The 19,343-nt window shown below is 34.8% G+C and overlaps 1 protein-coding gene across 1 annotated transcript in view; it reads right to left on the bottom strand.

Annotated features, from left to right (window-relative positions):
• LOC131593076 (voltage-dependent calcium channel subunit alpha-2/delta-1-like) overlaps positions 1 to 19,343 on the bottom strand; it is a 362,152-nt gene that overhangs the window by 22,437 nt on the left and 320,372 nt on the right. Inside the window, exons 20-30 of the mRNA XM_058865274.1 lie at positions 16,399 to 16,470; positions 15,245 to 15,316; positions 11,473 to 11,534; positions 9,749 to 9,825; positions 7,808 to 7,868; positions 5,968 to 6,065; positions 3,935 to 4,019; positions 3,663 to 3,725; positions 2,668 to 2,771; positions 1,323 to 1,409; positions 886 to 953 (exon numbers count right to left, since the gene is read on the bottom strand). Coding sequence (XP_058721257.1) covers positions 886 to 953; positions 1,323 to 1,409; positions 2,668 to 2,771; positions 3,663 to 3,725; positions 3,935 to 4,019; positions 5,968 to 6,065; positions 7,808 to 7,868; positions 9,749 to 9,825; positions 11,473 to 11,534; positions 15,245 to 15,316; positions 16,399 to 16,470 — 849 coding nt within the window. The remainder of the gene's footprint in view (positions 1 to 885; positions 954 to 1,322; positions 1,410 to 2,667; positions 2,772 to 3,662; positions 3,726 to 3,934; positions 4,020 to 5,967; positions 6,066 to 7,807; positions 7,869 to 9,748; positions 9,826 to 11,472; positions 11,535 to 15,244; positions 15,317 to 16,398; positions 16,471 to 19,343) is intronic.

Raw genomic sequence — 19,343 nt, 5'->3', positions numbered from 1 at the left:
GTGCTAAAGGAAACCCATCAACCCAGCTGGCCTTTATGGCTTTGATTTGAACATGTTTTCCTCATGTTCTTGCAGTATGTGTACACGTACACACACATCTGTGTCCTTGCATTACATCCTCAGCAGAACAACTACCAGGTGATGCTGGAGTCATCATCATTCTTTCTGAAATATTCATCTTACCTTCCATTTTTCACTTATGTATTTTTGTCCTTAACTGCTCTAACACTCAGGCAATGGATTTGCCTCCCCATTGAACTGCAGCTCCAACACCTAAACCAGCCTATTTTACTGATTCCCTGAGCATACAAACAACCTACCAAGCAACACTGCCTCACCCAGTAAGAAGTTTATGTTCCCTAAGTTTCTTCATTTTGTGCCCTTCCCTCCAAAATTCACTATCAATTCCAGATTTTCATTTAATGTTTCCCCCTTCCCATTTACACCTCAGATGTATTACACATTAGATATATGGAATGAAATTGTTAAGCACCTATTTCATTAAGTTCTGCTAAAATGCTGTGATGTTGGTTGCAATATAAATCCTTCCTGTACACTGCTTGCCCATCCTGGATAGTGAAATCACCAATTCACCAATTCTTTTGCAGATTTTGTTCACTGCTACAGCACAGTCTTACTACTAGCTAGAATATGTCATTTTTCTTTGTCTGCATCCATGTTTTATAATTATGAAAGCAAGACACGTACAAAATACGGCCTATTTCAACATAGATTTATTTTGTGCATTTGGATGATTTAAATACCACAACTACTTGGCAACTAGGCATCAGCGTGACTCTGGCACAAAGAGACAGCAAACCTATTTGCATCTGAAGCTTTGAGAAATGCAAATAAAGTTCAAAAAAGACTTAGTCAATTGCTTACCAGGGTCTTGATTGTGGTTTTTGTGAAATTGTCCATCCAGCTGGTTGCATCAATTTTTATTCCAACAACTGACAAGAAATACATGAAAGTCTTTTTTAGTAAAATGAAGGGGGAAAAAAAAGGTAACTCTATAATCCTAAAAAACGGGGGAAAAATTACAATGACATCTAAGTCATTGAACTGGAGAAGGATAAAATAAGATTTTTGTTCAGTTGTCCAATCACCAACATCGTTCATGAGACTAATAAATTAAACACTCTTACTCAAATGCAGATTTCCACTAGAAAGATTAAAACTGTCTCAGAGAAAATAATGTTATTATAAAGTGAAATTCCTTTGAAATCTCAATTAAATTTCCAATTCTCTGTTGAGCAACAACCAAATAACTAAAGTATTTAGAGTTTCCACTCCACTTCCAGAGCACCACTCTGTCTTACCTGCTGGCTTCAGAAGCTTCCCATCCACTTCTATTTCCACAGCCTTGCTTACCATAATACCTGATTCATAGCTATTGGCACCACTTTCTGACAGTATAGAAGAGAAAAAAAGAGCAGACAAAAATGAAGTTAGGGTTGCATAAAAGCCTGTCCTCTGAAATTTCAATCTATCGTTATTCAAATACCAGAATGATTTAAAAAATCCTTGTCCAAAAGCACAAGTACACAGCTGTAGTACACACTTATCACCTGTGATAGATCACTAACACTGGCATTTTCAAAAAGAAATATTTGTGTTTATTTTTCTTCTTTTTTTCCCCATTTGACTGCTTCATAAAGTTACTGTACCCTTTTCTTTTCTCTGCAAACAGAGCCATGAATACCTGTACACATGTGAGCAGCTCTGTTAAAACCAGGATCAGAGGCAAAGATTTTATCTTGATGTTGTCTCTGTATTTTTCAATGGAGGGTATACTGACACCACTCAATAAAGCACAATTTCTGATCTGACAGACTTCAAACTGCTGTCAACACTGCTCAGTATGAAAAGAAAAGTTAAAAGTACATTCTCCAGAGCTTTCCCCAGAGCTGTCTGAGAAGCAACAAAGGCTTCAGGGAATTTAGCTAATTACTATCTTTATATTTTGCTGAGAAAAAAATGCAACAAATAATTATGAAATAACAGCAGTGAAGGATCCCATATGTTTAAGAGAGGAGTATGTCATTTGTGGTAGACAAACTTGAGAAGGTTAATGTTGCTCACATCAATAACAAGCACTTGCTATTGTGCTTATATAGGTTTTAAATGTCACGATATCTCAGACCTACTGGTTTTGGTGAATAAGTGCAATTGTAAATAGAATTCAAAAGCAAAGTTTGAACTAAGTAGTGGTGCAGAGGATGGACTTACAGACTCTGGACCCTTTTGCCTGGTCCCCCAAGTCAGTGCTGGGCATGCTGAGACAGCATACAGAGCTCAGTTGGATTAAGACTTTGGGTAGTGTTTATTTTATTTCACAATTTTACAATTTTATTTCACTTTCTGTTAAAATAATTCTGCCAAAGTATCTCTGTAAAACAATGTTTCAATTCACTGAATGGACACCAATACTCTCTATGTTTTCACTTAGGTTAACTCTGGGCACACAGGGCCACCAGAGTAGTTGAGAAATTATGACAAATTATGATGACCTTGTTTAGTGCCTCCTAGCTTTTTCTTAATAATAGGTATTATCCCAAAATTTCTTTCCTTATGAAGTGTCACGCTTGCTTTTTTTCTCAGTGACCTCATCTGGTATGGGAAACTTCCACTTATATTGGACATTTCTAAATTGTGATGACTTACTGTTGTAGTATGGAGCTGTGAAAATATAGTTGTCATTATCTAAACTCCTCTTATAGAAGCTGACTTCATAAGTTTCAGCATTTTCCAACCAATCTTCTCCTGCTCTAAATAAAAAAAAAAAAAATAGGGATCAATAAAAGACAGTTTAGCCTTATAAAGCTGTGCTGCAGGTTAATTTCTTTCAATGTTTCACAGTTGGAAAAAATGTGAGATTCACTCTTACAATTCACAGGCTCTGTCAGTTTTCACTGGTTAAAAGACAGGTGTAATCATTAGAAAAACCTTTTAGATTTGTTGTGACAAATACAACTGCAACACCACTTACAAGAAAACCTAAATGAACCTTTACAGAACATGCTATGTATTGAGCTTAATCCTAAGAGATTTAATATCATTAATAATCCCAAAATAGGAAAGAAACTCACTTGGGAAGTAAAGTTCATTGCTATTTTCACATTTTACGGAAACACAGAATAACCTAAGAAAATAGATAAATTTGCAATTTACCACTAGATCTGTACTGGTGCCCTCACTATTCCCAGGTACTTGTGGGGGTGTGTGTAGTTTATTATATGCCAAGTTTCACAATTCCTTTTTGTCCTTTGATAATGATACATTTTTCTCTCTTGAGGTCCCTTTAGGTTTGATCTCAGTCTAAAAAAAACAACTCACCCACTGCTTTCCAGTACTTGCAGCCTGCCAAGCCACTGAGGGCTTGGGAGTAATTAGGAATTAGCATGGCCCCACTGCTACTACAAAGACATAGCTTTTATTGCTACTCTGATTAGAAACTTGGATTACAAGGGCCTGTCATGAAAATAATGGGATAGATTAGTTTCAAACAGTTCACAGGTGACATTCCATTAATTTCATAGCTATCAGTACAGATTAGACCCAGGAGATTGAGCTTTTCATCCAATAAAGCCACTCTTAAACTGTCCCATCCTTTCAGGCTTCAAAATGATCATATTATACCATTTTGTAATAATTCTTACCTTTTGGGGAACACTCTAGTAATTCCACCATCTGTAACAACAAATTGTGCAACAACTCCATCACTGTAAATAAAAATAAGATTTAAAATGAAAACTGACTGAAGTTCTCACAAATTCCTATGTAAGGGTTGCCATTAAAGTGCATAACTGTGAATAAATACCTATTCTCTGTAACGTTAGCTGCATATCTGTATATATACACAGATGTGTAAGATTTTGCTTTCAAACTCTGAATGCATAAAAAAATCACAGTCAATAAAAAGAATACTTACAGAGACAGTTTACTCCAGTAACTTTGGACAAGTTCATTTGTAAATCCTGCATCCAGCAAAACTCTAAGGACCATATCAGTATTACCTATCAAAAGAGTCAAAATGTAAGTCATCTGAAACCATATGAGATGGAGCTCCAATAAAAGCCTAAAATGAAATTCTGAGTTGTCAAAATGCTCCAGCTACAAAAATTGTGGCTGATAATGTTAGATATTCTGCCTAACTTCAAATGATGTCAGGTATTTAGAGTTGAATAGATGCTCTCACACTGCTGAGTTCACTTTAACATTTTCTTTGTGTCCTAAAAACCTATCTTTGTGTCACAGGAAGGAGAGTGATAAGGGTATAGGCCCCAGCTTTGCAAAGCCCCTAGTCTGCAAATTAACCTATTTTTAAAATGTGTTTATTAAAACACTTTTTATCTCAGTTGATGCAAGGAAACAACAATTCCTAATGAAATTTAACTACATTATAAATATAATTAGATCAATTAAGCCCCAGGTTCTCAAATAAAACACATTTTTCTTCTGAAAATAGATATAGGTAAATAAACCAATTTTGAATTAGTAGCTTATGGGGAGATGCCATGCTTAAATTTCTTTGAAAAGATGGTTTGAAGTCAGTCTCAACCATCTTTTTCAATAATACTTTAGAAGAGTTACTGAAGATTATTTCAATGTGGGGATTTTATTTGTTATTCTTTTTGAAAAGCAGTTTTAGCTGACATAATTTCTACAGCCACTCAGTCCTTTAGTTGACACTATTTATGTATTAAGGAGATTATTTTTAAAGTAACTTAATTATTAGGAAAAAAAAAGAAGGAAAAAAAAGTGCTGCATATTCCAAATGGAATATAGCAACAAGTAGATAACATTTTTGAATAATTATTTACTAAGCACTACTCTATACTGCAATATCACTGTGTCCTCAGTATTTGCTCATAGTTAATATTACACAAGAATTTTCTTTTTTTATTAAGATTTATTAAATTATCATTAATTGTTAATCACTGGAGGTGAATGTTTTCATTTCCAAGACTGAGTGAAGGTATTCAAATAAAATTTTAGTCCATCAGCAATGTGTCAATGAATAAGATCACTCTATTAAAAGAAGACCAAACACCCACACATGCACATAAAAATATCCTTTTGTGAGAAGCTATTATATCTAAGTGGACATTCCTTCAGTTACATGGTCTAGCAGAGAGATTCTTTCTGAATTGATCAGTTACTCCTGACAGCCACATGCCACAAAAAGACTTGAGGAAAGCAACACAAAAAAAAAAAAAAAAAGCTTATTCCAAGTATATATAAATTATTAATAATGATAAACAGATGCATATGTACCAAACCAAATCCAAACACCAATTTTTTTCTTAAGAACAAGGCTTTAACACCTCACTGATGGTAATAACTCCTCATTTATTCTAAACAGAGGTTATGGCCCAATCTCAAAGTATGAATTAATTCCTTCCCAAAGCCCAGTGCTCACACTGCAGCACTTACATGGATCTGTGGTCTGAAGCCATTCAAGCCCAAGTAAGATCTCTTTAACCAATTTGTGAACCAGCAAAATAACTTCCTTATCTTTTATTCTGGTTATTGGTTATTTCAGTCCTGGACTTTCTTCTTTACTTATTTTGGAATAAAATGACTAGAAAGCAGGTTGAAGATTTCATTACAAGATTTTGAGTCTGTTTGAGACTTTGGCTGCTATGCTCAAGTGAGAAAATATAAACTCAAAAATATTTGGAGTGTATTATAATGAGCCAGTAGTTATTTGATGCTTGAGCAAAATGCTGAGAGGAATTATGGAAGACACGGGATGCATAATGCCCTACAAACTTTCTTAAATAAAGCCAGAAACTTGAAAATTAATTTTAAACTGTCTACTTGGATAGAAAATCCCGACACTAGACACATTTCTACTAGGAAAAAAAAAACAACAAACCCACAACATTTGAGCATGAACTCTCATCCATGAGAAGGTGTTTTCCTATGGAAAAATTTCAGTGAGGTAAGAAGTGTACTTACATGATGAGCTGCTTGGAGTATTTCTGTCAATAAATTCATTGAAATTCAGTAGAAATTCAGTGTTGTTTTCTGATTTTTTTACATCATTACAATATTCTCTGAAAAACAACACAACATCAGTCTCATCATATTTTTTTCTTTTTCTATTAAAGCAGACAATTTAGAAGTCGAAGCAGGCTTGCACAACTATTATGAAGTAGCTGGTACTCCTGTGTCAATTGGCTGCAGTGATCAGTATTTAATGATTACCAATTATCAATTATTTCGGACAGCTACAGTAAATAAGGAGTTAAAATGCTTGCCTAAGCTTTTGTTAAGATTGTAAGAATTTGTTAAGATTGTAAAAAAACGGCATGCATGAAATAGGGCATAGACTCCCAGGAAAAAAACTGAGGAGCAGTGTAGGACATATTTGGAGATCATAGTCTCTGCACTAAAAATATGCACAGTGAATTTAAATTATTCCTCAGTCAAACTGTACAGGAAAGTACCTGGACTGCTGCTGACACATAGCTGCCCTGTGCTCAACTAAAGCCACATTTATAGGCTAAGATCCTATCCTCTGAGAAGTTTTAAATGCAATTTTATTAGGGTGCAAACCACGTGAACATATAGAAACTCTTTGTTTTGACATATGCAAAACAGAGAAGCAGTAAACTCCTGTCCCTTATATTGTGTAATAAAGCAATATATCATTGGGCAATTCAATGAATGCAAGCAAGCAAAATAAAAGTCACTGGGCATTTTGGAGGTAAATATGATATGATGAGTGGCATTAAACAACTTTAATTAAAATGTAGAGTGTCTAGCAGTAAAGCAGGGGGCTCTCTTTTTAAAATGAGCTTTTATATTAATTTAATTTGACACACAAAAGAAGTTTGTTCTAGTATTTCATGTAACTGAGATATCTTATTACCCTTTATTTTCCTTACCATAATCCAGAAATACCACAGGCAGAATTTACCTTACTATTCCAATATTCACATTTAAGCAGAGTTACATATCAACCAGACTTTTTTCATGTAGGGTAGCAGTGAATTGCTGGAAGCTGCTAATTAGTACAATTAATTCTCAGTAACTTCAGTCTTTCAGAAAAATTAAATTAAACAGTTAGGCTAGGATACATTTTAAGACAGAAAACTTCACATAAATCAATCAATTAATTTAAATCGATCTATTAACTGAAATTTAAAAGTACAAAGAAATTTATCAGATAAAAAAAGAATGCAATAAATCTAAATTAATCTTAACTGTACATAATTTCTTTTATTTATCATAACTATCTTTTAGAGGTACTTAATTTTAGGAAGTCTTTATCATATCATCATATATTTTCCCTTGCAAACATAATTTTAAAAGGGAAACAAGAATTCCAGAATTTCACATAAGAAAACCTCAGGGAACTATTGAAATTAATTGAATTAATTATTGAAATTAATAATTTTTATTAATATTAAATTAATATTTTTAATGTTTAATTAATTTAAAATTAACTAATACTTAAGTAACAGAGAGCTTTGAAATACTTTGTCTTGAAGTTGGGAAATGTTATGGTAAGTATTATGAAACCTATTTCAAAAATAGTTGTAAAATCTTAGAAGTCAGAACCACAAGAAATTCCCAGATGTGAATAAGTTTTCCATTAAAATATCAATATCAGTTTTTATAGCTCTTTATATATGCAGAAATCAGGGCCTGAAGATGCTATTTACATTCCAGCATGAAAAAAGATTGATAATTTTTTACCAAATGAAGCTTTATTGGTTAAACCTGTATTTTCCATGTGCCAATAATCAGATCAGATGCTGAAATAACACTTATTACTGGGAAATCAACCAACCTTGGCGCTAAAAACGTATAGCCAGCTTCATCAAAATTATCAAGCTTCAGTGATTCTGAAACTAAAAAGATGAAAAGTAAACACCAAGTAAATAAACTGGAATTTTTGCCATTGTTTCTCTTCTCAAACTGTTTGGCTAACTTTTGCATGCACCCATGAACTTTGAAAGAAATGTTTGAGACACTTTTCCCCTAATGAATTCTATACTTCTCAATATTTCGCAACATAGGAAGACATTACTTGATTATTATATGCAGCAAACAACTGGCAAAAATAAGATAACATCTAACAATTTATTTAAGGAACACAATTAACATAGATACATGAAAACAAATCAGATATTTTCACTAGAAGAAAACTCTGATACAAATAAATATTTGTGATGCTGAGTTGTTAGAACAAGAAAAAAACTCCTAGTATTTCCTGCAATAAAGTTTAAAACACTAAATTGTAGTAGCATCACTGTAAATCCTACTGAAAAAATGCCTTTAATAGCTGATATCAGTGAACACTGATAGGACCAGCCAAAGAAGGATTAGAGATTAGCAACATATTGACATGTGCATGAAAACAGAAAAATACTTCACTTTTGTTTTTCCCTTTCTATTGCTATGGCACCCAATGATCATGAAGAAAATCCTGAGATGAGGAATACAGAGGAGAATATCCAGTAGGAATAGAAATACAAGTGCAGAAATAGAAATATCAACTGTAGTAAACAGAAGGAAATTGAGCAACAAGAATATACTTGCCCTTTTTGTATGTGACTATCCATCAGAAAGAGAAAGCAGGGAAACAGAAAAAAACAGGGTAAAGCACAAGGGGTCACAAACCAATATTTTATTCAAACAGCCCCTTGAATAAAAATATTGCACATAGATTCAAAAGTTCAATTTACATACAGCTATAGTCTGAAAAAAAAAAAAAAAGACAAACATCTCTGAAGACTGAATAGGTTCTTAGTTATTTCTCAGTACCTTCTATACACTGTGGCTATTTCAAGGGTCTGTTTTGCAGGTTTTATTGATACAAGTGCAAAACCAGATGATCTTATCCATCAAGAGTATCATACTCTCTGCTTAAAAATTTAATTTTAAAGTAGTCAGTATTGGGAAAATTTACAAAATAAATCAGTAATTATTAAAAGTTGCTATATTCTTCTTCATGTGTGGGAGCAATGGTAGAGGAGAATGATGTAGTGCTAAACAAGTTTTCTCCAAACTAACAGTATCTATGCCTTTCAGAGGTTTTCTGTGTTTTTCAAACTTTCTATTTAATGCATACTTGTTTTAATTGATCACAACACTTGGATAAAGTTTAAAGGCTTTGATTGGTTCTACCTAGACTACAGTTAAGCTACACCTAATAAACAAAAAACCTTTGAATACTGACAAGTGTAATTTCCAGCTATCACTTTAGAATCTGTTAATGGCTTGAAATCAATCCAATCTAAAAATACAATGCAAACATCCACTAAAATTATTTGTAAAATGCAAAATAAAAACCTATCTGCAACCCAAAACAAATAGGGCTTTCACACTGTTCTAGCAGAGATCATTTGCTAAATACTATATTGTCACTGAAATGCTTTACTCTTATAGTCTATTTCACTATATTTTGTTAATAGAATGAAAAAAAAAAAAAATTGTATCCAGACCCTTAAAATGACAGCAATAGAGGATACACAAAGCAATGATTCTATGGGCACAGAGCAAGGGGTAGGGATTGTCAGTGGAACTGACATGTTCTGCACATATTCTATTTTTATAGAATATTTCTTGCACCTCAGATGTTACAACAGGTTAGAATCATTGCTGAAGATTTTGTGTACATCATGATAACATCAGTGAATTCCACAAAATTTATGAATTTCAAACATTGCTTTTTAAGTGAATCTGAGACTTTTACCAGACAAAACCAGGGAATCTTTACAGTACTTACATCTGGCTTGAGTTATTGGTTCATCTATTTTGGCTTTAATATAATAAAAGCTGTATGATGGTAACACCAGTGCCAAACTGCAACAGAAATCAGAAAAGTAAAGCAATTATGTTATTTGCAGCAGTTTTCCAGTTTCAGCTTCTTTGTGTTTTGAAAGTAATTAACAATTTTGGAATTTGGCCTGTCACGAGATGAGGCAGGTACACAGTGATATACCAGCCTCACTCTTAGTAACAGACACAAGTACATTTATGCCAATCCTGAGTGTCCCTGTGTTTATTTTGATTCTTATTTACACTTTTAAACACAAATGCACTTTTTAGCAGATGAGCAAGGAATTTCCAAATAATTGGAAATAAAAAAACTACATATTTTTGATTATTCCTCTGATACACTTAACATCCCAATATAACATGTCATGGTGATCTGACTGAAAAATATCACTTAGTACTATGCTGCTTTGCACACATCATGTAACGAGAGACTCTCACTAATTAAAAAAAAAATTAAAAAAAAAATCAGTATTCTCCAGGAAATGCATCTGACAATACTTGCTTTCACATTACCTTCGGGATCCAAAAAAACATTTTCTTTAACCATGCAGTCACCACTAGAAACTATTGAACATAATTGTGCAGTAATATTTTAAGATTTACAGAGCATGTGAAATGTTTTCTTTTATATTATACTTTGTTCAAAAGATGTAGGAATTCTTTTTGCAGTTGAATTCTACACATAAATAGAAGAGTTCAGTTCTAAAATGTATGTAAAGGACAGGAGGTATGAATAATTATTAAACAGGTATCATCAACTCCCAAGTAGCATCCTTAATTTTTGCACTTGGATTTCATCCATGCAGAACGAAAACAGCCCCTAATGAAGAGCCTCAGAAATTAACATTAAAAACGTTGTACAGTTGAGCCATAAATGAGCTGACCTTTAATGACACATTTGCCATTTATACAGAATATAAGTGAAATTGCTGAATATTTAGTGATAGCCTTCTACCAATCCTCCTCTAGGGAAATCAGTGGCAGTTTACCTGTCATTAGCAGTTACTGCTAGCAGAAACTGCTAATTAAAATCTATAATTTTACGTTTAATAGGTTTTCTGCAAGGATACTCTGAGGATTTATTGCTATATCTCATGCCAGGAAGCTCAGGCAGAATTAAGAAGTCATGTAAATCAAATGTATTTCTCTAGTGATTGCCAGATGGCAGTCTGATAAAAACTTTCTTTTCTTATACAGTATAAAGACAGAGGCAGTTCAACAGAAAAATGGGATAGTGAATAGAAGATCCTAGGTTTATGTTCTGTTGTTAAAACTGATTTGTTTGGTTTTACACTCAAATTAATGTTTGTATTCTCAGTGACTGCACACCTGTGCAGAAGACAACAGAAACTGGGATCCAACTTGGCTGAGGACTACTGTGATTCAGCATAACAGAAATAGCATTTTGGTCAAAATTTGACTCAATATTTATACCATGTAGTTTTGAACTAGAGGAGTTTAATTTCCTGAGACTTGGAAAACTTTTACTTGTTTTAGGTAATGTTGAGGAATGTTTCAACATTTGTTTGAGTATTACAATGCTGTGTGCTTAAATGAATTTGAAATAATATACACATCACCTTAGCTAGTATAGTATAATATACAAATATTAACCAAAATTGACCAAAGGGAGACTTAAATAAACAAAGGGATTGAACAGCAAGGAGTTACCTGTAATCAGTGCCATTCACAGCAGTCCATGTATATGTTCTGTTTCCTTTATCAATATACCTCTACAAAGAGATATTGATGAAAAATTAAATTATTAAACTAAGGAGCTTCAACAATTCCTTCTTTGACTTTTCTTTGAAAAATGCTGTGTAATATAAAGTACAAATCTGTTGGATTTCTATTTATTATTTTACAAAAATAATGGGTTGAGCTGCAACTTCTTTCCTTAAATATTTTCCAAACTTATGTTTTGCAAAAGAATCATACAATTTTTATTGAACATTAGCAAAGTTTATATTTAAATAAAATCAGACCTATAATTTTCACATTATGCAAACCTTTATCTATGTGATTTGAATTTGACGATCCATCTTTTGTGGATTATTTTGCAGTTAAACTATGAAAAGAAAAAAAAACCCAACAAAACAACCCTCAGGTACAAAAAGACCTTGTAGGTAAGATTTCAAAACCAAAAACACCCAGAGCCTGTCCTTTCAGGTCACAGCACCACTGCCTTAATGCATTTAAATTTGAATCATAACCACAGGCACAGCCTGGTAATTCTGTTTGTATAGACACCCCCTGCTAAACTTAACATGTGTTTCTAATCTCATTAGGAAGGTCTTGAATTTGGGAAAAAAATTAACATTGAAAAAAATGTTTATTTTTAAGTAACTTAATACATTATGATAATCTTTACCATTTGTTTTCTTGTGGTATGAAAAATAGCATGATAGGCACAGTCCCACAGCTCCCCATAGATTTAATCATGAATCTACCTGGCTGACATCATTTTACTCAGTTTTCCACTATAAAACTATAAGATTATGCCAGCTGCAACATATTATTACTTTACAATGAAATTTTTGGAAGTATGCCAGCAACGAAGACTACAGCTGTTGCACTGCAACACTGCAAACATTGGTGAAAGGTACCACAGATACACCTTTTGGTTCTTTCTTTCCCTGTGGTAAAAATATAGTGGGAAAATTACCATGGCTGTGGAAAATAGGTGACTTATAAGACATTAATAAATTGAAACCTTCTCATTACCTGCTTCCTGCTTTTCAGTACAGCATGACAGTATAAATAAATAATCATTTTTGAAAGAAAATGTAAAAAACAGAAAACCAGAAAGAAGATGCATATAACAGGGTCTAGTACCCTGATATATTTAAGGTAAAAAGATGTTTGAAGAGATTCCTATTGAAGCCTATTTATACTTAATGTGTACTTCAGGCTAAAATTAGCCACTTGAACCTAGTGCTGGCAGTCCCTCCAAATCAGGCACAATGTCATGGGTCACACATGTGTACCACACAAGAGAAAAACAGTGCCCAAGGTGGGAGGGGAGGGAAGAGAAGAACCGGCTGTAATTCAATCCTGTTGCCACCAGCATTGTCAGAGTGCTTGAAAGCAAATTGGCTGAACACTCCCTTCAAAGATAACCCAGCAGATAACACATCCTCATACCTCAGCTCCCATTTACCTTTGCCTACTTCCTCAGTGGGCGGTCTGAGACCATCTCACCCCCAGCTGATCACTCCAAAGAACTCACACATGTTATTGCAGCTTTTGTGACCCTTCAATTTTCGCTACTACCCAGCCCGGCTGCCAAATGTGGCAATGCTTTTGTTCCTATGGCATTTTCTCTGCTACTCGGAAAGCCCCTGAGGCCTTGGGAGACTCCAGTGCACCCCACCCACATTTGCTACAAGTCCAGTCTCTATGCTGTAGTATGAAGTCATCTCCCAAGACACTGCTGGGGCCAGCTGCAACACAAAAGGAAAGCGATGCAAACTTAAACCAAAAAGCAAAACAAAAAGAACATAAATTTTAAGCCCAAAGACTGCAACTGTCAGTTCAGAGCAACCGACCACATCAGCCCTTTTTATAAGAAAATATATGAAGCTATCAAGTGCTAAGTGATGCATGGCTCATGCGTGGCCCGTGGTTTAAAGCAGCTTTTTTCTGGTTCTAGCAGCCTGGAGCTGGGGGGGTGCAATGGCTGGAAACAGTCATCATAGCCAGTCAGCTCTGGCTGTTCCTTTCTTCTCTCACAGGGGTCTGGGTAGAGGAAAAAATCTTGGGCCATGGTGCAAGGGAAGGTGAGGATAATTAATTTCATTGGCATTGAAACATCTGGGATCAAAGGCTCGGAATATTTTATTCCAACACAGATTGTGGTTTGGGCCGTGTGTAACTGGCACATTCTCATGCACCCAGGGATGTTACATCCTCCCTCCTGCCCAGATACTGTAACTGACTTCAGCATTTGCAATAATTCCCTCCCTCTTTCTTTGGGCAAAGAATTGCAGGACCAACAGTTACAGGTCTTCTGTAGCACAGAGCCTGAGAAATGTACAAACAGCCTGAAATCTCTTCAACATCTTTGCCATTAATGCAATTTCTTGTACAACCATATTCTTGTTATTGTATTTTTGTGACCTTCTAACCCTCCCTCTTCTAAACACCTACACAGAGCCTTTTTCACCCATAGACCCAGAAAGGCACTCAAACAAAACAACATAAATCTGAAAATGTCCCAGCATGGAGCCTCTTCCTTGAGCAGGCAGTTTATGCTCAACTCAGATGCCAGCAGGACTTTGGACTCTGACAGTGGGTCAGGAATGACTCAGTTTCCCTTAAGGGAACACAATAGGATGGCATCCTAAACAGGATGGGCTCCTGGCAGAGGTGAGGGGGCAGAACTGGCATCCACTGGGGCTTAGCCTCTCTGCCCCAGAAAACACCTGTTCATGCACCATTCTCCAACAGGGGAACCAGGAAAAAACATTTTTTTCCCACAGCAGGATTTACCCAGAGATTGTAAAGCTTTTTTTTAGCATTTTACTGTGAGAAAGCACGAAACAGTAATGGAGGCAAGGGCAGTGCTGATACAGGTCTCTAGAAGAACATGGGAAGAGGAGAAAGCCAATATGAATTAACTGCAATCAATTCTTCTAACTATAGTGAGCTTATATATATGGGCTGTGCAGTGCCTGCTAAGCCATCAAATTAGATATCTTCAAACTGACTTATGTTCAGAACAGAGTTTCAAAAAGCTGTTGTGGAACTGTAACTGTGGGGCATGCTCTGGCCAGAACTGCTCCTTCAGCACACCAGTCATGATTTCTTCTCACTTCTCCCCAAGATGTAGAGCACACATGTAATGACCCATATCAAATTTGAGTATTTCCTATTGCTAGGAAACATGACTGCTTATTAGAGAAAACAGTAGCAATGTGTATCAGGAATAAGTATTTTGGACAAGAAAATAAAGAACTCAACAAGAGGTTCAGAAAGTACATGATATAAATGTAAGATGAATTTGCTTATCCCAAAGAGTCTTCATTTATGGCATGAAAATGTTACTTTATTATTTTTTCTCACAACTTTCTTCCCATCCAACCACAATATAAACTACCAAACCCATCCTCACACATCTCTGCAAGCAAATTAAGCACTTTGTTTTGGAATTCATGCACAGAAGTAGGCTGGGTCCATTTCCTGTTGAACAGAGTGTAAGACCTCATCAACAACTGCCTGATTAATGATGCACCAAAGAAACCAAGAAACAAAACAAGTCTTTTTTTCCTGAGTACATAATTTATTTTTTTTTTACTATAAGACAGTAAAACTAGTAAATCTAGAGGGAAAAAATGGTACAAATTGTCATTACAAAATGAACATCCCAGCATTTCACCATTTCACATTATTTTTCTGGTTTTGTTTAGTTCTGTAAATGTAACTCTTTGGGTTCTTATCTTACCTCATCTTGGGACTTGACCAGTGTTTCAAATGTTTTTTCTCCACTTTCCCCATCTATCATTTTTTTCCGAATCTATTGGCAAGGAAGGAAAGGAAAAAATGAAATAATAAAAAAAAAGTGTAGGTGTTGCATGTAACATGAATAATCAGTCAAGTGATCACAATATTTCTTAAAAACACAGAAAACGCTAATACAAATTGAAGTCACAACTCTTAAAAAAAAAGTTTTGTTTACAATTTTCAGATTTTTCCAATTAGAAATTGTTTTATGCAAATATATACTGAATCACTAGACTTATGAAACAACAATTCTGGTATACTTTGCATTTCAAGACCATGCCATAAAACTCCTTGATGTTGGGCACTGACAGAGAGAATGAATTCTGTGTGGATGAAATGGAGCTTTGTCCAGCATTTCTTGTGCCTCCCAGCACATCTGTGTGATTCAGGTAATAGCACTGATTCACAGAAACACTTTTGCACAGCTCCAGAGTAACTCCCCTTGAAGCAGCCATTTCAAAGAAACTTAAGGAAGAATTAAACAGATACCAAGGCAGGCTGATTACTATTATTATAAAAGAACAATTTCAGTGAAGAAATATGTTAAAGATGCAAAATGTTTAAAAGCCATTAATTTCAGAAAACTAACTGATTGTTTTTAAAAAGTTACCATTTCTGAATATATTATGAAATTAGTAAGTGAAAAATATACAGAGGAATCCTTTTGCTGTCTACACTGAACTTTGTTTCTCAGTTCTCTTTCTCGCCACAGGAACAATCTTGTGTTAATAAGAGAAAGGGAAATACTTTAAACATATTTCAGGTAATATTTTAATGCTCTATTAAAAAGTGTTCTGCTTTGAAAAAATTTTACAGCTTCCTTTACAGGAGTTGTTACTTCATGAAGAAGAATTTAAGTAGCAATCGTGATGTCTTTCAAAATGAGAGAATATATTACACTGCCCTTGCCTATAAATAATGCTGGGATTTATTTTGTCTAAATATAAATTCATCTCTATAAAGTCAATCTTAAAAATTTAAAATACAAATCTATATTGAAAAAGATTCCCATTCAAAATCCAGAACATTTATTGCTTTGCAGTTATATGCTGAAGTACTAGCAGTAACAGGCTCTGAGAAACCATGTAATCTCACCTCAACTTTAATATCATTTTCCAATTCAGCATCTAGAAAATCCAGCGTAACAGGTTCCTGGGATTTAGGATTCTGAAGCAGAAGATATTAAGTTATCAAATAATAAAGACAGAGCACTGTAATATTACAAACCACTCTAATCCCATAATTTAAAATAGGCCTACTTTACTGGGTTTACTTACCCATCTATTTTAATCTCTTGTAGCATCTCTAGTGGCCCTTTCTGCTCTGTTTTATTTTGTGCAATAGAGAGATTAATCGGATAAGTGAAAATCAAATTAATACTAACTGCCAGAGCCTGTCTACAGCCTGTCATGCACATGGCTCATGCTGAGGTGCTGCTTCTCCTTCTCCTGGCATCTCACAGACTCTACTGGTTTGGGAGGAATCAGAGTAAGCAGAGAAGCAGAGGATATGGATCTCTCACTTGATGTCCTGCCTCCAAGAAGGGAGAGAGAAATTTGGGAGAGTTTTCCACCCAACCAGTAAGCTGGGGAACTGCACTCTGCAATTTAACCAAGAGCAGACAACAGACTTGCTGATATGAGGTAGGAATAGACTACGGTTCAAGATTTAAAAAGGCAGCAATTGCAGCAAATTATTTGGGGTTTATTGAAAATAAACCCCACTTTTATTGTCAGCATTCCAGGACTTCCCTGAGCACTTTGGAGTTTCAAAAGCATTTCTCTTGACATCAGTACTGTTATCTTGGTTTAGAAGATAGAAACCTGCAGCACAGAAATACTGAAACCCAAGGTTCCAGATCTAAGGAAAATTGGTGATGTCCACCCTCAACTATGGAGCACAGAGAACTCTGGTGACCTACATCTGTAATAGCCCTGCCCCCCAGGAGTGCTGGAAGACCACTGTAGCTCTGCTGAACTAAACTGGACCACCCTACAGCCTCTGCTCCTTTCTCAGCTGCAGTCTGCATTTACTTGGCCATAGCCATCTTCCATGTGAGTTGTTGGGAATCCAATTTTTTTTCTGGCAATTTTGCCTAAAGCCCCATTGACTTTATATCATGTGTGGTGTTAAAATCATCCATCCTCATCACCCAGTAGTTATTTAATGCACCCTAAAAGCAAGTGCATTTTTTTAGAAAAAGGAATATGGGGTTATATTACTTAAACATTTAAATCTCACAGTTTAGAGTAGAAAATGAAAAAAAAAAAAAAAAGGGATTTCAGTAGTTCTCCTGTATGAACATGTAGAGGGTAAAGTCCCTTCTTTCAAATTAATGATTATATTCTTCCTCTTCTAACAAAGTTACATGACAAATGTAGATGTGACTGTTCTATCAAGGAATGCAAGCATGTCTCATCACAATTCATGCATGTACTGGAAGAAAATAATATCCTGAATAACTGGTAAAAGATACCCTTATGTAGCAGTGTGGAGTTAAGAGCTTAACAGTAGCCCTGATTTTCAAGATTGTAATAATAAATAGTTCCAGAAGACAAAATAATATTTCTTTCCTTTCTTGAGGACAAAATGGACATGTCTCTGGCTATATGGAATCATTCTTGTTCTTAACAAGGCTTACTGCCTGCTAAGAGGAAAATCAATACATTTATTCTCAGGAACAGAATATGTACTGAAAAGATTGCAGACAAGGATTCTGGGTATGTCTATAGAATATTTACTGAAAACTTCAAGAAAATTTTTGCATTTCTATTTATATATGATAAGTAACATTAGCAACTTTAATACAATGGCATTAATGTGTGCTCTCTACTAATTCAAAAATATTCAATTATTGCTATGCAATTGCTTTTCCCTCCCAACAAATCCATGCTCTCAAAATAAATAACAAAACGCTAAAATGTAAAAATAAATAAAAATTTACATATCTTACATGCAATGGATAATGAATAGCATGGTCAAACCCAAACAGCATGCATGAAGGCATTGGCATGGCAGAGGAGGCATTTATGAAGTTCACATTCCATTCCAACACACAAAGGAACAAAGAAGAAAATAAATGGTAAAAAAAAGGGGGAAAAAAAAAAGAAAAAAAGCCATCACATCAAATCAAGGTCAATATTTATTTCAAATGATAACCTGGGCTAGTCATAGTCAAGGAGTCCCAAAGACAAAATAGTGAACTTTAATTCTGTGAAAATTCAAGTATGTATTAGCTGTTTGTTTTTTTTTCTGTTTAAGACATATCACTTCACATTTCTTATATGATACTTATTAACCACTTTTAATAGGCATAAATACATAAATATTTAAATACATTCTGAGATGTGCCTGAGGCACAACAACAACTAAAAATTAGGACAGAAAATTCCTACACTGGTACTTTAAATGGAAGGCTATTTGCCCCTTATGTCTCTTTCCCCCAAGAATGTTTTTACCAGTATTTGGACTCCATAATTTTTATATCCAAGGTTGCCATTTACTGGGGTTTATTCTAAGCCTTGAAGAAACAAACTTACAGTTCAGTTTGCTCTTCTCTTTATCCAGTCATGTGTCAACATGACTGGAATATGTACACCACCACCACATTCACCAGCACAACTTAACAAAACAGAACAGAAGTAAATCACTAGCAATGATGCATGCAAATAAAAGGATTGCAATCCATTTTCAGCAGGACAAATAAAGGCAAGGATCTACAATTTCAATGAAAACTCATGAAGGAAACATAGAAAGAAAGAACTGGTGCAGCAACATAAAAAAAGTTAAATAAAATATTTTTAAATTGATGTGCGTTTTGGGAGGTCAGTATTCTCACAAATTCTATGGATGACCTTTTTTTCTGTGTTGCAGGAGCCTAGTTCCTACCTGTACTAATGAAGACAAAGGCTACTAGGCTTTTAAAAAAAGTTATGTTAAGAAGCCTGCAAAATCCTGGGACACAGAGGTAAACTCAGGAGCATCTGGAGTGGAGGGGAGCCCAGAGCTTTTCCAGTGCTGCACCTTTCTGTGCAGCAAGA

The sequence above is a fragment of the Poecile atricapillus genome, chromosome Z (assembly GCF_030490865.1).
Source record: "Poecile atricapillus isolate bPoeAtr1 chromosome Z, bPoeAtr1.hap1, whole genome shotgun sequence".
NCBI lineage: Eukaryota > Metazoa > Chordata > Aves > Passeriformes > Paridae > Poecile > Poecile atricapillus.
This window is presented reverse-complemented; position numbering and strand designations above follow the sequence as displayed.